The following is a 19,911-nucleotide window of genomic DNA, read 5'->3' on the forward strand; positions in this document are numbered from 1 at the left end:
CTACAGTTCTGTTGAAGATCTGGTCCATGCCATTATCTCGAGATTCTTCTCCTTCCTGTATGCTTATGATTTGTAAGTTTTGTCTTTTTTGTTTGTTTGTTTTTGTGGTCTTTTATAAATAGTTCCCCAGCTGTCCTGGAACTCACTATGTAGACCAGGCTGGTCTCGAACTCACAAAGATCCGCCTGCCTCTGCCTCCCAAATCCTGGGATTAAAGGTGTGCGCCACCACACCCGGCTCCTTTTCTTTTCTTAAGTCAGAGTCTTTCTATGTAGCTCTAGCTGACCTGGACTAGATATATACTCCAGGCTGGTCTTGAACTAACCAAGATCCACCTGCCTCTGCCTCCTGAGTGCTGGGACTGAAGTCACATGTCACCACACCCAACTCTATCTCAAATATTTCTTACAGTTACAGAAAGTTGTCATGCTCATCCTAAAACTCATTAAAATTCTTATTTCTTGACTTCAAAACTTGCCATTGTAACCAAAGCTGTGTGATACTGGCATAAAAATATGTACATCAATGAACAGAATAGAAAGCCCCCAAACAAATCTCACATACATAGTTGTGCTGGCTAGCTTTTGTCAATTTAACACAAACTAGAGTGACCTGGGAAGAAGGACCAACTGACAAATTTCCCAGATTAGACTGGCCTGTGGCCATGTCTGTGAGGCATTTTCTTGATTGTTAATTGATTTTGAAGGGCCCAGTACACTGTGGGCAGTGCCATCCCTAGGCAGATGGGCTGTAAATAAAGGTAGCTGAGGCACGCACGTGGCATACTTGCATACATGCAGAAGAACATTCATATACATAAAATATAAATACATTTTTTAAAAAAGGAAGACAGCTGAGCAAGCCAGGAGAAACAGTAAGCAGCATTCCCCTGTAGTCTCTGCTTCAGCTACTGACTTCAGATTCCTGCCTTGAACTCTTATCCTGGCTTCCTTCAACGATGGACAATAGCCTGTAAGGTTAAATAACCTCCCTACCCCGCCACCTCCAAGTTGGTTTTGGTCAGAAAACAAACTAGAACAGAAAAATGATACCACAAGTGTGGTATCACTGACAGACTGGACCATGTTGTTTTAGGGAGGACTATGGAAATGTTTGGTACTTTGAGCTGGAAAAGACACTGAGTGCTCAGAGATTAATCAGAAGGAACTTGAAAAATAATGCTGAGAGCGAAGCAGATGATGGAGGCCTGGCTTATGAAGCTTCAGAGGGAAGTCTGAGAGTCTCTCAAAGATTTTATCAGGGCCATTGGTTTGATATATTTGAATTAAGAAATCTGTGCAGGTGAAACATTTCCTTTATTGGGTCAACTCATGCTACTTAGCTGGAAATGAAAAGTCAACTATGATTAATAAGAGGCCAGCATCACTGAAGAGAAATCTTCGGGGGAGTACTTCCTTGAGGTCAGCTGTGGTCCAGATTCCAATGCTGCATCTCATGCTAGTTGCTGAACTTGGGAATGTGTGAAAGTCTCCCATGTGATACTGGTTTTAGTGGCATGAAAGCTGAAAGATTGAAGGGGACATAGAGAGAGGCTGAAGCTTGACACAATGGGAAGTCAGGAGAGGCCATCGGTAAAGGTGCAGCCTCAGTTACAGTGAAGGCCCCAGCATACTGGAGATGCCAGGACCATGGGATGACCACCAAGGACAGCAGCAGACGTGGTGTGGAGCAGGCCTAAGACTATGATACAAGCTGTGTGTGCTGCAGATGCAGAGCTGGAGAAGTGGAGTTGCCAAAGCCCTTTGGATCCCAGAAGATTATGAGTCCCAGATATCAGACACTGAGCTACAAGATTTTGGAACTACACTACTGGACTTCAGTTTTATTTAAGTATGTTTTTATGCTTTGGTGCTAAGAAAGTTTACGACTTGTTTATTTTACAGTAGCCCACAATTGAGAGACTTTGAACTTTTTAAGAGACACTGATTTTTTAAATCACTGAATTTTTATTAATCTTTTATTGAATTTTTGTAAATTTCATACTATATATTTTGATATTTAACTCACTTCTTGTATCTGTATGTCCCCTTAATAACCCCCACCAAATTTTACACACACACACACACACACACACACACACACACACACACACCCTTTACTATAGAGTAAGGTCTGTGTCCCCAAATACTCTTTGGTGTGTTTCATTCACTGGAGCCTGGTCAACCTACTAGGAGTCTCACCCTTAAATGATACTGAATCTCCCCTTCCCATCAGTCAATGGTTTCCAATAGTTCTTGTAGGGTTGGGGTTTATTATTACCTGCTTCTCCACATCTATGCTGTGATTTGTCTGGCTTGATTTGTGAGACTTGTGCATGCTGTCACCATTGCTGTGAGTTTATATGTACAATTGACCAGCTATCTGCGAAACTGTTTCCTTGTGGTCATTTACCCCTCTAGCTCTTATAATCTTCCAACCCCTCTTCCAAAATGATTCCTGAGCCTTGGGAGGCATGGAAGTTTTTTTAAAAAAAATTATTGTTATTTTATGTGTATGAGTGTATTGCTTGCATATATGTAAGTGCACCCATGTTGTGCAATGCATATATGTAAGTGCACCCATGTTGTGCAATGCCCAGAGAGGTGAGAAGAAGGCACTGGATCCCCTGGAGCTGGAGTTACAGATGGTTGTTAGCCACCATGTGAGTGCTGGGAATGGAACCCAGGTCCTCTCTGCAGGAGCAGCTGGCGCTGTTAACTGCTGAGTCATCTCTCCACCCCAACATTGAAATTTTTTTTTTTTTGGTCTTATTGAGACAGGATCTCCCTGTAGCCCCAGCTGGCCTGAAACACACTATGTAGACCAGGCTGGACCTGAACTCAGAGATCTGCCTGCCTCTGCCTCCCAAGTGATGCGATTAAAGGCATGCGCCACCACGCCCGACCACTGAACTTTTTTTTTTCAAAAGACTGAGAATTGTAAAGCTGTACTGTGTTTTATATTTGTGTTATGATGTCTTAGGGACAAGAAATGGCAAGGGTATGGTTTATAGTGATGTGTTTATTTTTCAAATTGACAAGGGGTTAATTGTGATGGTTAGCTTTTGTTAACTTGATACTCCTCTTTGAGGAGGGAACCTCAAATGAAGAATTTCTCAGATCACAGATTGGCAAATAGCCATCCATGTCTGTGAAGTATTTTCTTAACTGTTAATTCATGTAGGAGGGCCCAGCCCACTGTGGGCAGTACCATCTCTAGGCAGGTGGGCCTGAGCTGTATAAAGAGGGTAGCTGAACAAGCCAGGGGAAACAAGCCAGTAAGCGGCATTTCTTCTTGTTCTCTACTTTAGTTCCTGCCTCCAGGTTCTTGCCTTGAGCTCCTACCTTGGCTTCCCTTGATGATGGATTGCAATCTGTAAGATTAAATAGACTCTTTCCTCCCCAAATTGGTTTTGGTCAGGACTTTTATCACAGCAACAAAGAAGCAAGTTAGAACAATAGTCAATGATTTTTTTTTCTTTTGAGATAAGGTCTCCCTATAGCCCCAGCTGGCCTGGAACTTGTTATGTACACCAGGCTGGCCTCAATCTCACAGAGATCCACCTGTCTTTGTCTCCTGAGTGCTGGGATTAAAGATGTTATGCCACCACGCCCAGCTGTCAATGATTTTTTGGGGAAAAGTAGTTTCATCCATGCTGGGCAAGTGGTACATGCCTTTAATTCCAGCCCTTAGGAGGCAGTGGCAGGTGGATCTCAGTGAGTTTAAGACCAATTTGATCCACATATTCTGGCCAGCCTGACCTACATACCAAATTCCAGGCCAGTCAGGGCTCCATAGCAAGACACTGTCTCAAATAAAAACACATTGCTGAAAAAACTGGTTATCTACATGGAAAAGAATGAAGTTTGTCAAGAAAGAAATAGTTGAGCTGGGCATGGTGATGCACACCTTTAGTCTCAGCACTTAGGAGGCAGAGGCAGGTGAATCTCTGTGAAATTGAGGCTAGCCAGGTCTACATAATGAGCTGTAAGTCAGCTGGGGCTACAGGGAGACTCTGTCTCAAAAAGACCAAAACAAAAACAAAAAATAAAACAAAACAAAAAACAATTGAGCACTGGTTGTGGGCCCTTAAACAGAAGGGGTGTTGTTGTAAAGCCAGGTTGTCAGGCATGTCTGCAGATGAACCTTGGACTATGGATGCTCATGCTGACCTCATGAGCTATGCCAAACTATGCCAAACAGTAGCTTCCTCAGAAGAAAGTTTGACCTTTGCACACCAGTCACAATCCTGAACTAACTCCTCTGAGAATAAGCTACAAAAACAGCCACTATCAGATGGCACATTCCTGACTGCTTTAATTGTATGTCTCTGGGCCCACAATGCTAATAACCCCCAAATAAATGCAATTCTTTATTCTCGATTAGACTTTTATCTTAGCTGATGAGTTGGAACCTTACATAAATCATATACAAAAATTAATTCAAGCTGGCATAGTAACACATGACTTTAATCCCAGTACTTGGGATCTTTGTAAGGGTTGAGGCCAGCCTGGTCTATATAAGTTCCAAGCCAGCTGGGGCTACAGGGAGACCCTATCTGAAAAAACAAAACCAGGCTGGGTGTGGAGTCACATGCCTTTGATCCCAGCACTTGGGAGGTGGAAGCAGGCGGATCTCTGTGAGTTCAAGGCCACCCTGGTCTACATAGTGAGTTCCAGGTCAGCTGGTGGATCCTTAGGGTTCCCTGCCAGCAAGTCTACCTACTTGGCAAGTTCCAGGCCAATAAGAGTACCCTGTCTTAAAAATAAACAAACATATATAAAATAACACTAGAACAGATTCCCCATCCCCAAGAACTACCGAAGGGAGAGACCCTTCTGTATTCAATGAGATAACTCACCCATAAGTCCTCCCCCGGGAAGGATCTTCGACAGACTGTGCAGGTAGCTGATGCAAAGGACCCATGAGCTTCAACCAGCTTTGAGGCAGGGATACCAGATGCTGAAATTCAAACCAAAGCTCAGAGTTGCAGCCTCTGGGATGGCAATGTAAGCCAAAAAGCATGACTTCTGGGCTTGGTAAAACTACATTTCAAATAAACTGCACAGTTGATAAGCTGACAGAAAATGACTTCTCAGCTAGGTGTGATGGCACATGCTTGTGCATGTAATCCTAGCACTTGGGAGGCTGAGGCTGAAAAATTGAGAGTTCCAGGCCAGTCTGAGTCACATAGTGAGTTCAAGGTCAACAAGAGCTATAGCAAGACCATCTCAACAACAATAATGAAAATATTTCTTGTAAAGTCCATTATTACTATTTGGTTCTGAAAGGCTGCTGAGCAGACAGGGTGACTTCTCATACCCCCATCACTGTCCTAGCTTCAGGGCTGAAGCTACTTCCCACCTTCCCCTGAGGCCTGTCTTTCTGCCTAGGAGAAAAGAGGCAGCCTTGGTGGGGTAGCCCCTGTAGTCCCTGTGGTTCTGAGCTGTGGATTTCTTCTCACAGGAAACACTCCTGAAGCAAGATGATGCCTCTCTTCAGATCACAGCACCTCTACAGAATGGCAAAGTGGCCAATATCCACTGACTACTCTTTCATGGATCCTCATACTGCACCTTGGGGAAGCACTAGTGAATTCTCCCTCAGGATGCATCACCTAGCAACACAATCCATGAATCACTGTTGTGGCCACTGTATGATGTGGTAGGAGCCAAGAAATAATCACAGACGGACAGCACTGAAAATCTGTAGTTCTTTAGTATAATAGTATTGGAACTGAAAAGGCTCTATCATCCAGAGATATCCACTAATCTATTTAGAAATTGTTCATTAACTTTATCATGTAAGAGATCTGCCTGAAAACAATCTAGGGGTAAAAGAGAAGGTGGAAAGAATAAACAAGGTCTGGCCATATGTCGGTGATGGAAACTGAGGGAGAGGACATGAGAGTTTTGTGTGTGTGTGTGTGTGTGTGTGTGTGTGTGTGTGAGAGAGAGAGAGAGAGAGAGAGAGAGAGAGAGAGAGAGAGATCAAACCAGAGTAGATAAATGATATGAACTTTAGTTCCATCCAAAACTTATGGCCCAGCAGGTGTGGGGGAGAGAGGCCTACAGGGATACAGGGAGGTTCCAACAGTGGCCTCAAACATGGCAGTAGCAAAGGCATAACCAGCTGACTTGCAAAAGTCCCAAGGGTGAGGTATAAGCATTAGGCCATAGACAGCCCTTCTTAGAATCAGGTACAGATGTGCAAGGGTCAGAGGGCTCACCTCTCTCCAGCCCGTCAATATTCTGTGTGTAGAGCCGCAGAAGCAACTCCTTGTCATGGAGCAGTCGGAGGAAGTAATGAGTGACATTGGGCCTATAGTGCCCAGGGTACAGCTCCTTGGCCAAAGTGAAAAAGGGCTTGGGGTTGTGAAAGAAAAATTCAAGTTCAAAGATAGCCTCAGGGTATGGGATATTGTACTGCTGGAGGTTGCTGTAGAGGCCACTCCCTGGGGATCTGTAGAGAGAGAAGGGAAAGGCTGAGTCCTTCAGAAGACAGTGGGGAAATGACATCAAGTCGGAACTGCAGCGTACCTGAAGTCTGGGATGCCGCTGGGTGTGCTGATGCCAGCCCCTGCCATGACTACTACCCTTCGGCAGGCTCTGGCCTGAATCAGCTCAGCTACATCCTTCAGGGAAAGCTTCTCCTTTCCACTGTTGCCTCCACTTCCAAAGCCACCCGAAACACCCACAGAAAGGGAGATGGGCCTTCTTCCACCTGTAAAACTGACAGCAAGAGCACAACAGAAAGGCAGCAGGTGACAACTGGTCTTATGCTAACAACAAGTACAAGTCTACTGTTTCCACCATCAAAAATGGACATGTACTTTTCTTAAGAGCCATCCAAATAATCATTTTTGACTACCAACTAAAGTAGAAAGCAGTCTTTTATCAGAACTCAAAACTTACTTGGGGACAAAAAAAAAATCTGGTTAACAGGTACTGTGTAGTCAGGGACACACCACCTCTCAGTCCCATCATCAAAGGTGTGAACTGAAGTTCTCTGAAAAAGTCACATCTGTGATGATTTTGTAGATTGGTTGCCTAATTAGACTAATTAGGCTGATTGACTAATTCTTTGGATTTGGAACATTGCAGCTCAAGAGCTAAAATTATTGTGGGCTAGTTCCTTTGATAGCCATTTGTCACCCACCTCTGTATCTGACCTAACATCCTTTTGACTATGAGGTACTGTATTAACTTAACGGATCACTAGCTTTCACTTGCCCAAAAGCTAAGAATCATCAGCTAGAATTTGAAACCTATAGCAGAGATTTACTGCTTGGCTGTTACCTGATGTCCCCATAAGTAAGTTTGGTAAATGCACTGATTTTGGACTGTCTTTTGTTCTGTGACTATGAAAGTTTGTATAACCTTTTCCACAAGTGCAATTTTAGTCAGAGTAACCTGAATCCATGTTCCCAGGTCATGGTTGCTCATACTTAGCTCAGAACAGACTAACCCTTATCCCTTTTGAAGCAAAAACTATTCTGTATCAACAGTATTGGCACCCAATGTGGGGCCAGCCCAAGGACAGTCCAATCTCACCAAAAGGGTCACCAGGATCACTGTCAAGTAGCAGAATGGGTCTTTTATGCCCAATCATCCATGTTCCTCTTCATGTAGATGTATGCGGGTCCTTTGGGGTCTGGAGCTCCCTTTGTTTTGGTTGATAGTCTAGTGTCTTATTCTGAGCTATTACACTGGATAGCCTTACTGTTTGAGACCAATTGTTTGAGCATTTGTAATTGAGCATTTGTCATAATCTTGTTTCCTAGTATTCACACTTTTCCTCCTAACTCCTGTACTTTTTCTCTCTGTCTCTTTCTTACTGCAACCTGGCCCTTTTTAGTTTAGAAATTCTATGAAGGCTGATCATAAAGATGGTGAAGGTAAGAGGCATTTGTTTTTTCTAGCCTTACAGGATGGAGGTGTCAAGGGGGAACTCCCTAAGAAATGCAATTATCTCACAGAGAAACCCAAGACATCAAACTTTGCTCCTGGATTAAAAGAAGCCTTGTTGGCTCAGCCAGGAAGACACACATGAGGAGTGATCATTCAGTGTTTTGAACCCCCTCACATTCCTGCAAGCGCATAAGAGAAATCTCTGATACAGTCAGAGAACCTGACCCTCTGGAGGGAACAGAGGGAGCCCCTTTCATAAGTAGCACATACAACTAATCCAAAATACAAATCCTACCAGCAATCATAGAAGTTATATTTTTCAGGAGAAAAGACACTAAAATGAGACAGAAAACTCAGGAAAAGAGAAAATCTTTGGAGACAACCTGCCACAGTACTCCAGCTGGCTTATGTTTGATAATTACAATCATTCAACTTGCAAGTATTTGGAAAAATAGGAACATCTGATATTTCTAAATTGTTTCATGTTCAAAACTAGAAGTCCCAAGCAATGAAATAAAAGACAATAAATGGGCAGACTAATTAGAATTTAAAAGCATCAGCCAGGTGTGGTGGCACATGCCTTTGATCCCAGCACTTGGGAGGCAGAGGCAGGCAGATCTCTGTGAGTTCAAGGCTAGCCTGGTCTACATAGCAAGCTCCAGGCCAGTGGAGGCTACAGAGAGACCCTGTCTCAAAAGGACCAAAAAAGAACAAAAAAGAATTTGTTTTGGATTTATTTTATGTGTATGAATATTTTGCCTGCATGTATGTAAGTGCACCATGTGTGTGCACTGCCTCTGGAGGTTAAAAGAGAGGGTGTCAAATCCCTTCGCACAGGAGTTATGGGTGGTTGTTAGCTGCCATGTGGGTGCTGGGAACAATAAAAGTTTAGAAAGGAGAAATTATTTTTATTTATTTATTTATTTATTTATTTATTTATTTATTTATTTATTTATTTTGTGGTCTTTCTGGGACAGGGTCTCCCTGTAGTCCCAGCTGGCCTGGCACTCACTACATAGACCAGGCTGGCCTTGAAATCACAGAGATCCACCTGTCTTGCCTCCCAAGTGCGGGAATCAAAGGTATGTGTAACCATGCCTTGTAGAGCAGAATTTTTTAAACCGATGTTAAAGGGCAGGAAATAAGAAAAATTTAGGGACTGAGTCAGAATTTAGAGACAAATTCTGAGGAACCCAACTCTCCTCAAGCTTGTACTCTCCTCTACCCTTGCTGACCTTGCCTCCTCCTCTTTATCACCCTTTCCTTCAGCTTCTCCAGTCGTCTCCACAGGAAATAAAATTGTGTATCATGAAAAGAGGGGAGCCATAGCCTCTTTTAAGACATAGCCTAGAAGAAGAGATCCTAACTATGCTCCTTGGACAAAAACTGGGATAAAAACTTTTGATTATGGGTTTCCTGATTATCAAGACCTTCTGCAATTTGCTAAAGAATTTCAGATCACCATTGCCTACAAACCAGGGTTTTTGGTTTTCATCAGTTAATTCAAGGCACAGTTTCATTTGGCAGGTTAGGAAAGAAAACCTTGAGGACTGTAACAAAATAGATGGCAATGCTAAGAATGAGGAAACCACTCTGTGCTACAGTACCAAAAATATTCCCACAAGAGATGTGATAGATGATGATGTTTAAAACAGGTGTGGTAGCATACACCTTTAGTCCCAATGTTTGAAACCACTGGGAAAAATACCATGTTCTGACCTCTGCAAGTATTGCACGACACTGGTGCAGTTATACACATGTAGGCATAACACTCATACACATAAAATTTAAATAAAAAAATAAATAGCTATCATTAATCAAATGGGTGGACAACCCCAAAATCCCTATTATTAAAACGGTATATAAACTCACAAAGAGGCAAAAAAATAATAAAGAATAAAAGTATGAAAGTCACTGAACAGTCTTAGGTTTAGGGGTTCAGGGAGCATTGGGAAAGACTGCCCTTTTAGGTAAGAGATTGATTAGAAGAGTTATCAACACCATGGAAAGACAGTGTGATGGGGTTCTAAGGAGAGTTCAGGCCCTCCACACAGAGTAAGGAGTCCTTTCTTGAAGATTTCAGAGGAAGAGGGAGGTTCTATGCCATCTGGTTAATGATTAGTCTATAATATGATAATATGTGTTTGTAGTCAGGCTGCCTGATTCCTAAGAGGCAGAGAAGGACAAAAGGGTCTTGCATTTTAAAGGAGTGTGTGGCATTGAAGATGTGGGGGAAAGGGGGAGGAGGGGCCCATTTAACTAATTTGTGTTCATCTTACAGGGTGTATCACTGGTATCCCCTGACAGGCTGGAGTCTGGTACCCTAGGGCTTGTATACAAAACCAGTTATAAGGGTGAAAGGAGACAGAGCTGCAGATGGGTGTGACCTGAACAATGTCTGGTCTGGGTTCTAACATTTCTACCCTTTTTGCTTATATACAAAGAAATGGAAGGAAGATTTTATGGGAGAAGAGATAGAGAGGTTTTGGGGGTACTTGACATTGTTTTCTGACTTCTTCCTACTGATGTCAAGATAGTACAACTGACTCAATCCTAAGAGTACAACTGGAAGAAAAGCAGTACCTAAAGCTGAGGATGAGGCTCAGTTAATAAAGTGCTTGTCACACAAGCAGGAGAACCTGAGTTTGATCCCCCAAATCATGTAAAAGCCAGGTATGTCTGGGGAAGTTGAGACAAGGGGATTCCTGGCTCTCAATGGCCAGCCAACCTAGCTGTGATGGACAGTTTCAGTTGTCAACATGACTGACCTGGGTAGAGGGCACCTCAATTGATGAATTTTCTCCATTGGACTGGCCTATGGCGAAGTCTGTGGGGCATTTTCTTAATTGTTGAGTAATGTTGGCGGGCCTATCCCACAGTGGTTGGTGTCACCTCTGGGCAAGTGTCCTGGGTTGTATAAAAAAGCAGGCTGAGGGGGCTGGAGAGATGGCTCAGCAGTTAAGAGCACTGGCTGCTCTTGCAGAGGACCCAGATTCAATTCCCAAGACCCACATGGTGACTAACAACTATGAATAACTCCAGTTCCAGGGGATCCGACACCCTCTTCTGATCTCCATAGATGCTGCACGGCATAGGTACACATTCATACAGGCAGCCATAACACTCATACACATAAAATAAAAATAATAAATAAAATTAAAGAAAAAAAATCAGGCTGAGCACAGGCCAGAGGAGCAAGACAGTAAACAGCATTCCTTCGTGATCTGTGCTTCAGTTCCTGCCTCCAGGTTCCTATCTTGCCTGCCTGGCTTCCATCAGTGATGGACTTCACTTGGAAGAGTAAGGTGAAATAAACCTTTTCCTCCCAAATTGGTTTTGATCAGTGTTTTATTATAGCAATAGAGAAGCAAACTAAGATACTACCCACATCAGTAAGTTCCAGGTTCTATGAGAGAACCACACATATAACACACACACACATACACACACACACACACACACACACACACATACAGCACACAAACACATGAAGAAAAGCAATGCAAATAGCAGAGCCTGCAACAGGGCCTGAAAACGCTGCCACTGAAGTCTACAGCCAGAGAAATACTGAGCAACACAGCTTCACATGGCCTTGGACAGTTTCTGCCTATAGTCTTTATTCAGTGCTCTCTTGGTATCTAATCAAGCTACAGTGTCTTCATTACTACAACAACCTTCCTAGAGTTCAGGACCATCGGCCACAGGCACTATTTCTCACACCCTGAGAACTGGAAGCCACGAGGCCAATTCTCCCATCAGACGGCCCTGATGACCAGTATGGAGATTACATGCTGATAGAAGCAGATTCAACAGATTAAACTGACAACCTTCCCCAGTAAATGGCTAGTCTAAAGTTACTATAGACAGAAAACAGGCAACTGAGAATATTTCTTTTGCTTAATCATACAACCCAGAAATGAAGATGCTAAAAGCACAACTTTTGACTCAGGATAATTCAGAACTTGTCTTGTGGCAGGATGATTCTAATACAGTGTTTGCTCTTTTGTTACTTCCTTTGCCCCTTATAAAACTGACTTCACATCCTGCTGCCTGTTTTCCCAGAAGAATTCTGTTCCCCACAAGATGCAGATATCTTAGTATCCCATTTCAGTGACAGCTTTATTTAACCCCTCCTTTTAGCAAAATAAAAGGCTTCTGTTTTAGCCCTTTTCCCATCCAGCATATCTGCCTGAGAAACACTGTCTCCACTTCAAAGTGCTATAATCCTCCAGGATCAAGTCACCTTTTAAAGGCAACAGTGCTGACCCCTCTCCTGTTAAGGCGCCTGCTATCTTTTCCTTCTGTACGGCTGTAGTAAACAGCAGCCTCATCCATACAGGAATAGTGTGGGGTCATCCCGGGATGTGTGTGCCATCTGCAGACTATGGGGTCATCCAGGGATGTGTGTGCCATCTGCAGACTATGGGGTCATCCGGGGATGTGTGTGCCATCTGCAGACAGAGTAGTTTTTGGCCACTCTGAGCTTCAGGTGCCAAAGCTAAAAGCAAGGTGGTCAAAGGTAACATGAGTATTCTGTTGGTGTACTGTTTAGCTGTACTAGGGTAAACAGGTCAGGGCTTTATCCTGAACTACACCCTTGCCCCTCTTACAGTCTTATTTGGAGTAATCTATATTTTTAAACCTCCCACCAGAGAGCACAGTAAGTACACACAATAGGAGAAAGATCTCCCCTCCTCCCTGCAGAGATGGGCCAACACTTCTGAATAAGGTCCTGCTTCATCAGAGATGGGCATAAAAGTACCTCAACAAGGCCCCTCTTCTGAGCTAAATCAATGAAACCCTCCAAAGGGGCTTCTGACTGAAAAAAAATGATGAGAAACAGAAAGTTCTGGCTCCAAAACTATCCCCCACCTATCAAATGCCCATCTCATTCATGAGGACAAATGCCCATGTCCTCATTGAGGACAGTGTTCATTTACAGTCTCCACCCTAACATTTTCTGAGTTCCTTTTAAATACAAACTGTATGAGAAATACAAGAGACAAGAATAAATCTATACCGTGTGGCAGGAACCCCACCCCACCCCAGAACAAAGAAAAAGAAATGGAACGTGTTCTATGCTTGAATGCACATACACAGCTCCATCTGTCTTGATCTTGTAGCAAAGAGCACCCAATCAGGATATGTGTATTACCATATATGGGAGTCAAAGAAATTTAACTGTACATGGGGTATAAAAGGCTAAGCTTTTCTTTGCTGGGGACCTGCTTTGGAGAACTCTCTCAGGGACTGTACTACTACACATAAACTGCTTCCTGCAAGCCTTGGGGGTCCCAATTTTCTGTTTAGATTGCCTAGTACGACCATTGCTGAGTGCGTGACAACTGCTAGGCATCACTTGGGACAAATGAAGAATGTTTCCCACTCATCTGTAGAGCAAACTGTTTCCAAGTCACTGATGAACTCATGGACAGAATTTTACCAAATATCTAGAACATTCTTAAGATACATATATAACTTAAAGTACATCTACATGGTATGGAAACCTTGTGGGAAGACACCCAGAAGCAGGCATGAATGCCGCCTGAAACACTGCCAAGAGACACAAAGGATGAAGTCAAAGAAGAGTCCCACAATCCAAAAATCAAGAAGAAATTTTGAAATGCAGAAAGTCATGTAAAGGTATTCCTCCTCACAGATAGTCCCTGGTCTCCTGTCTTAGAATTTAATGACAGCCAGTTAGTCTTACAGATGATCTATTATTAGAATTGCCTCTGTGAATACAAGTGTCTGTCCAGGTTCCTGCTTTATCTTTGGCACATACAACAGTCTGGTGTAAAGAAAAAACTAAGTAGCAGTGTCCTGGATGATCACCTCTTATTAAACTCTCCCATACATACCAAGTGAATAGACCATTGTCCACTCAAATATTTACCCATTATAGTGCAACTGAATTTGCTAACTGTGGGCCCTAAGTATGTTTAGTCCCTGGATAAGGACTCCAAGCTGGGTATATAGTTCCAGTGGTACAGTGCTAGCCTATCAGGTAAGTGCAAGGCCTTGAGTTTCATCTCCAAGACACACACACAAAATGTAATGTACACCATGTTGGTAAATTGTCATATGTTGTTTGAGCTCACTGAGAAACTGGTTCTAGAAGCAGGGCCTATCCCTTCCCCTCATTTCAGCGTGTTTGTCTCAGTATCTCCCCAAAGCCTGAGGGAGGGCTGCCTCCAACTCTTTGATAGAAAGGTAAAAGAGCAGTAAAACAGCCCAAGAATAAAAACAGTGTTCTTCAGAACAAAGTAAATGACTTCTAACACAACACATTACTATTGCTTATCCCATAATATAAAAGTGCCTGAAATGAGAAGAAGCTGGAAGGTCAGCTCTGAGGCTCAGCTACGGGATAGAAAGCTCAACCCAGAACTCAAGCAGACAATTTCAACTTCCCCCAGTCAGTTTCTGTTGGATGTCAGGAGCACACAATTTGATGTTATCTCTATTTATTCCAATTTGTTCATCTTCTTGGAAGGCTCGCTCAAAGTGACACTCTGCTCTGCCTGGGACTCACTCTATTGGAAACTCCACCCAGCCGCCTTAAAATAAGTTTCCTCAGTAGATTTCTGCTGGACATTTTGAGTGCCCAATTTGATGTTTTACATACGCCCTCTCTCGCTTTCACTATTACTTAATAGACTCACTCATTACAACCAAAAAGTGGCCGTAGTAGATCATCCTCCCCACTGGACAAACCATGCTATTACTGTGCAGACAGTATGACCATTAGTGGCAATTTTAACACCATAACTTTTGTGGGGGACAAAGATACGTAACAGTTGGGTGTGGTGGCTCATTACTGTAATCCCAGCAGCTGGAGGTGGAAACAGGAGGATCAGAAGTTCAAGGTCATCCTCAGTCACACAGTCAGCTAGGAGCCAGTATGGGTTACTGAGAACCAATCTCACAACTTTAGATACACCAGTCTATTGAGAATTTATTCCGTAAATGGGGGTTATTCAACACAGCGTTTTTGTAATAACACGAAATTGGGAATGATGACATAATTCTGGGACACCCGTACATCGAACTTCTACAAACGTTCAAAGACTCCTGCAAAGGAAATAGTTGCAGGACAAATCTTTACGGAAATAAACTGATGACCGAAGAGCAGGAGCCTCTTGCACCTAGGTTCTCGCTATCACGACTGCTTCCAGCTGCCGGCCTAAAACACCTCCAGCATCCAAGGCCGGACCCCGCGTCTCCCTGCGCAAAGCTCACCTCCCGGGCCCCACAGCCTGAGTCCAGCCAATGCCAGTCGACCGCTCACCGACATGATGTTCCGAAGAGCGACAGCTCCGCCTGGGGTCACGAGCCACCCAGAGCCCCGCCCCCGTGCACCGAGCCCCGCCTCCCCCTAAGTCGCTCGCGCTTTGCTAGGCCCCGCCCCGGGTATTCTTGCGCGGAGCTAGGCCCCATCCCCGGAACCCTTACTAGCCCTCCAGATTCCAAGCCCCGCCCTCAGCACGCTTGCCTAGCCTCGGTGAGCCAAGCCCAACCCCGCGCACTCTAAGGTCCTCTCCTGAGCTCGGTTCCCGGTACTCTAGTCCGCGGTGCCGAGGTGGAAGTAGGCTCCGGGTGCAGGTAGCTTCCGGCTCTGCGGGAAACCAACCCTGTAGGCTTCATTGTTTTACCCCGCGCCGGACCTTCCCGTTTTCCGCGGGTGGTAACTAACGCTCTCTGAGCGCTTACCGAGGTCAGGTATTGCGTCACACCTAGACCCCCGCCAGACCACAGCCCGGTTTAAGAGCCAGCTAGAGGCTGGCTGTCCATTAGTGCTCCTACCCCTAGACTCCTAAGGCCACAACCAGTTCAGCTGGAGAAGTTTGACCACAGCCGAAAAGAACGCTGTTACCATGACGACCCACGGGGCCTCGCGAACGTTCCCGGCGTGCCTTGCGCGGCGCAGGAAGTGAGTGAGCACTTCCGTCCGCCATTCCTGCCGGAGCCGGCCTCTTAGTGTTATCCCTGTCTCGCCACTCCACGCGAACATGAAGGACGTTCCGGGCTTCCTACAGCAGAGCCAGAGCTCCGGGCCTGGGCAGGCCGCCGTGTGGCACCGTTTAGAGGAGCTATACACGAAGAAGTGAGCTCCGAGACGGGGGCGAGCGGGCGCTGGCTGGGCCGGGAGGGTCCCGCATGCGGAGGCAAAGTGCGACAGCCACAGACTCAGGCTGTTTCCGTGGTTCTGAGTCAAGGGCTCACAGCCCTCGACCCCGACGGCTGTGACGGGCTACTGAGCTCCTCCTTCGCTGATCTTTCTCGAGCGACTCAGGCTGGCCTGTGATGTTAGCTTTTGAGCAAACACAATTTCAGAGACAGGATGTCTGTCTTTCTGACACACGGGACCTAGTGGCCCGACCTCAGCCATACTCTATGTGACACTAACTTGGCCTGAAGCTGGTAAACAGGAGAGACACGGGTCAATTTCCTACTGATTCTGCAACCCATCTTTTAGTGGCCCCTGCTTTCTGTTGTATTTAACTTTGGGCTTTGCTGCTAGAGGGATCTTAGAACCCGGGGTTAGAAACAGTGAAACAATTGTAATTTGCCTACATTTATCTGGCGCTGGCCCACAAGGAAACCACTTAACTGCAGAGGCTTTCCACACCTATTCCCGACATGTTTTGATGTTGTTCAGCAGTTTTCTGCTATTCGCGTATTTTTTTTTTTTTTAATCCTTTTGAAACAGGGTGTTCATGTAGGTCCTCAGCTGGCCTGGAACTTGTGTGTAGACCAGGCTGACCTTGAACTCACAAGAGATCTGCCTGCTTCTGCCACCAGAGTGCTTGGACTAAAGGCGAAGGCCATCACACCTGGTGTTATTCGTATTTTAAAGAGATATTTCATTTATTTAGCGCATATTTTTGTTTTTGAGACCTTGGGGGGGGGCCTAACTATAATCCTGGCTGGCCTGTAACTTACTATATAGATTAGACTGGCCTGGAACTGGAGATCCGCTTGCCTCTGCCTCCCGACTACTGGGATTAGCAGTGTATGCCACTACATCAGGCTCATTTTATATTTTTCAAAGCACTGTACCTGCATTATTAAATACTAATTACCCTTTGGTGTCTATGTGAAATGTGTTATGTCATTTACCTAGAGGTTTTATATACTGGCTTGTTTTGCATATTAGCTTATTTCTTCATCCTTCCTTTATCCCATCCATTCATGAGGAAACTGAAGATCAGTTTTCTCTTCTCCCTCCCTGAGATATTCAGCTAGTAAGTAGGGGAGCTTGGAGTTCAACATAGAGCTGTAGGATTCCAAATGCTTTTCTTTTGCCTTTTTTTTTTTTTTCAAAGACAGGATCTCCCTGTATTACCAGCTGGCCTGGAACTTGATGTGTAACCCAAACTGGCCTAGATCTCAGAAAGATCTGGGATCAAAGGTATGTGACAGAATACCTGGCTGGATTCTAAATTCTTATTTCCAGTATTTCCAGTGGACAAAGTGATCTTTCAAAGCAATCTCAAAAGAGACTCTCCATTTTATAGCTGGGAAAACTGAGTCTTGGAGAGAATAAGAGACTACTTGGATAGCAGAGCCAAGAAACAGAACTGGGGTTAATTAGTGCTTTGACATTCTCTGTACTTTGCAGTAGAAACTGGGTGATACTTGCTGTTTGACGAGACTATCAAGACTGAAAATGTCTGAATTCATGCTAGTCTATAGGTCTAAAGGGCCTTTTTCATTTTTCAGGTTGTGGCATCAGCTGACACTTCAAGTGCTTGATTTTGTGCAGGATCCTTGCTTTGCCCAAGGAGATGGTCTTATTAAGGTAAATGACTTAGCCAAGCTAGATAAGGCTAAGTGAGTATGTTTTTGGACTTTTTTTTTCTGTGTGTGTGCGTGTGTGTGTGTGTGTGTGTGTGTGTGTGTGTATGCATGCCACCTGTGTGCAAGTGCCCCCAGAGACCAGAGGAGGGCATCAGATCACCTGGAGCTGGAGTTGCAGGTGATTATGAGCCACCTTATGTGGGTCTAAGAACCTGTATCCTCTGGAAGAGCAACAAGTTCTCTTGACCTCTGAGCCATCTCTCCATCTCCTGTTCATAGACTTTAAGACAAAAGGTGGGCTTTATGATGACCATAGTAAGCTGCACCTCTTCAGCAAGAACTTTTTGTCAAGGACTGTTGCAAGGACTGTGGTCTTCGACAGCATTGGGAGAATACTTTTATTTCATTTTCTCATAGAGAAACAGAAGGTTAAGTAAATTACCATAGGTTATAGCTAATAAATCATATTAGCATAAAACAGACTTTCTGGTTTCTAAAACTCTTAAGGTTGGGAGTATAGCTCAATGGCCATATGTGCTTAGTATATACAAGACCCTAGGCTCCATGCACAGCATCACCAATACAAAAGCCCAAACCAGTGACACACCTGTCATCTCAGCACTTGGGAACCTGGGGCTGGAAAATCAAGGCCAGTTTGGGTTGCATAGCAAAATCAAAGGATCCAGGGATAGATGCCATAGAAACCTTTTAAATAGCTCCCCTCACTTCCTAGCTCCCCTACCCACACTGATTCCACTTGCCTAGTATTTCTGTCCTGAGGGGGACTGCATAACATGCTACCTCTGTAAAAGAGCACTTTTAGGATTTTGTGAACAGAAAAAAAAAACCAAAAAAACAAAAAACACTCCTTCTCAGTCTTCCCCAGACTCCCTGACAAATGCTCATGAATTTGCTCACCAGAATCCTTTTCTTTATGAACTCCTTCCCTCCTTCATCTGATTTTGAAACTGTAGCTTGAGTTATTTCTCCTGAATATGTTATAGTACACACAATGAAGCTTTCCACTTGCTACCTTACCTTCTGGGGTTGTAAAATATGATTTTTACTCATCAGTTTGGTATTTTACTACCTATAGGAATTTGCAATCACCTCTCAGTCTAAAGATTTCACTGAGTAGTCTGTCTTCTGAATTAAGTAGAAAAATGATTAATGAGATATACTACATCAAAGAGATTTATAGTTTATAGTTACTTGTCCTTTGCTTTTTTAAATTTCAACTGATATGGCCCTCCTTTCTTTCTCTGTTTCTTAAATAAAAATATTATACGTTTGTCCTGTCATCTCATCTAGCCCAGCTCCTTGGAGACAGCATTTGCCACACACATTGTTGTCTGTAGTAGAGGCCTAGGGTCTGAGAAAGTGCCCAACTGTATGCTCAATGGCCAAGAAACTTGATAAGAGGATATAATTAACCTGTAGCCTTCTGAAATCTGAAGGAACACCATTCTATTTGATAGGAACACTTCAGACTGGTCCATCTGTTGTACTTGGAGTACCTTAATAGAAGAATGCAGGCATTAATTTTTAGGAGATTCTTTTAGACCAATGTTCTAATTCTCAAAACTTCAACTTAGTGTTTTCTTCAATCCATTGGTGATCATATATGAACTTACATAAGCCTTGATAGGGGACTCCCATCATTCAGTAAAGGTTTAGGCAGTGCTTTTTGTATGTTGAACATTGTGGTTTGCAAACTGACACTTGACAATTTTTTCTTTTTTGTCATTTTTTTAACTTTTACAAAAACTTTATTATAGAGAATTTCATACATGCATATGAGGTGTTTTGATGAAATCCATGCCCACTTCCTCCCTTCCAACACCTCCCATATCTCCCCATCACTTTTTTTCTTTTTCTTTATTTTTATGGGGCTTTTGGGTACTCTATCATCCCCCCCTCTGAAGAGGTAACCCTAAAATCTTTTAAGGATTAGATACAAGCTCCCAAATACTTTTGACATTTTTGGCCTTTGGAACAGAGTATGTTGCTAACAGACCCAAGGACATTTTGACTTTTAGCCAAGAAACTGGCTACTTTTCTTTAGGGTGTTTTTACCCTACCTGCATAGCCAATTCCTACCTCCTATTCTTATTATGCCATCCCTTGAGGGAGTTACCCAAATAGGCAACAGGGAATCGGGACGCAGACTGCTCTGGCTTCTTCCATGCTGAACAGG

The 19,911-nt window shown here is 43.8% G+C and overlaps 2 protein-coding genes across 9 annotated transcripts in view; one reads left to right on the forward strand and one right to left on the reverse strand.

The window, feature by feature from the left end:
- Sirt3 (sirtuin 3) overlaps positions 1–15,793 on the reverse strand; it is a 34,037-nt gene extending 18,244 nt beyond the window's left edge. For 2 of the 8 annotated variants that reach the window (XM_029556822.1, XM_029556823.1), the window contains exons 1-4: positions 15,153–15,254; positions 6,540–6,723; positions 6,230–6,462; positions 4,862–4,962 (exon numbers count right to left, since the gene is read on the reverse strand). In XM_029556822.1, coding sequence (XP_029412682.1) covers positions 4,862–4,962; positions 6,230–6,462; positions 6,540–6,723; positions 15,153–15,207 — 573 coding nt within the window. In that variant the 5' untranslated portion in view covers positions 15,208–15,254. Of the gene's footprint in view, positions 1–4,861; positions 4,963–6,229; positions 6,463–6,539; positions 6,732–15,152; positions 15,284–15,623 lie in introns of those variants that run through there. The other 6 variants (XM_008854358.3, XM_008854357.3, XM_008854359.3 and 3 more) reach the window with 6 other exon arrangements.
- Positions 15,794–15,829: 36 nt separating this feature from the next.
- Positions 15,830–19,911, forward strand: part of Psmd13 (proteasome 26S subunit, non-ATPase 13) — a 22,767-nt gene continuing 18,685 nt past the window's right edge. Inside the window, exons 1-2 of the mRNA XM_008854362.3 lie at positions 15,830–16,017; positions 17,637–17,715. Of these exons, the coding sequence (XP_008852584.1) occupies positions 15,923–16,017; positions 17,637–17,715 (174 nt within the window). The 5' untranslated portion in view covers positions 15,830–15,922. The remainder of the gene's footprint in view (positions 16,018–17,636; positions 17,716–19,911) is intronic.

This window comes from Nannospalax galili, unplaced genomic scaffold (genome assembly GCF_000622305.1).
Source record: "Nannospalax galili isolate Female #2095 unplaced genomic scaffold, S.galili_v1.0 scaffold507, whole genome shotgun sequence".
NCBI lineage: Eukaryota > Metazoa > Chordata > Mammalia > Rodentia > Spalacidae > Nannospalax > Nannospalax galili.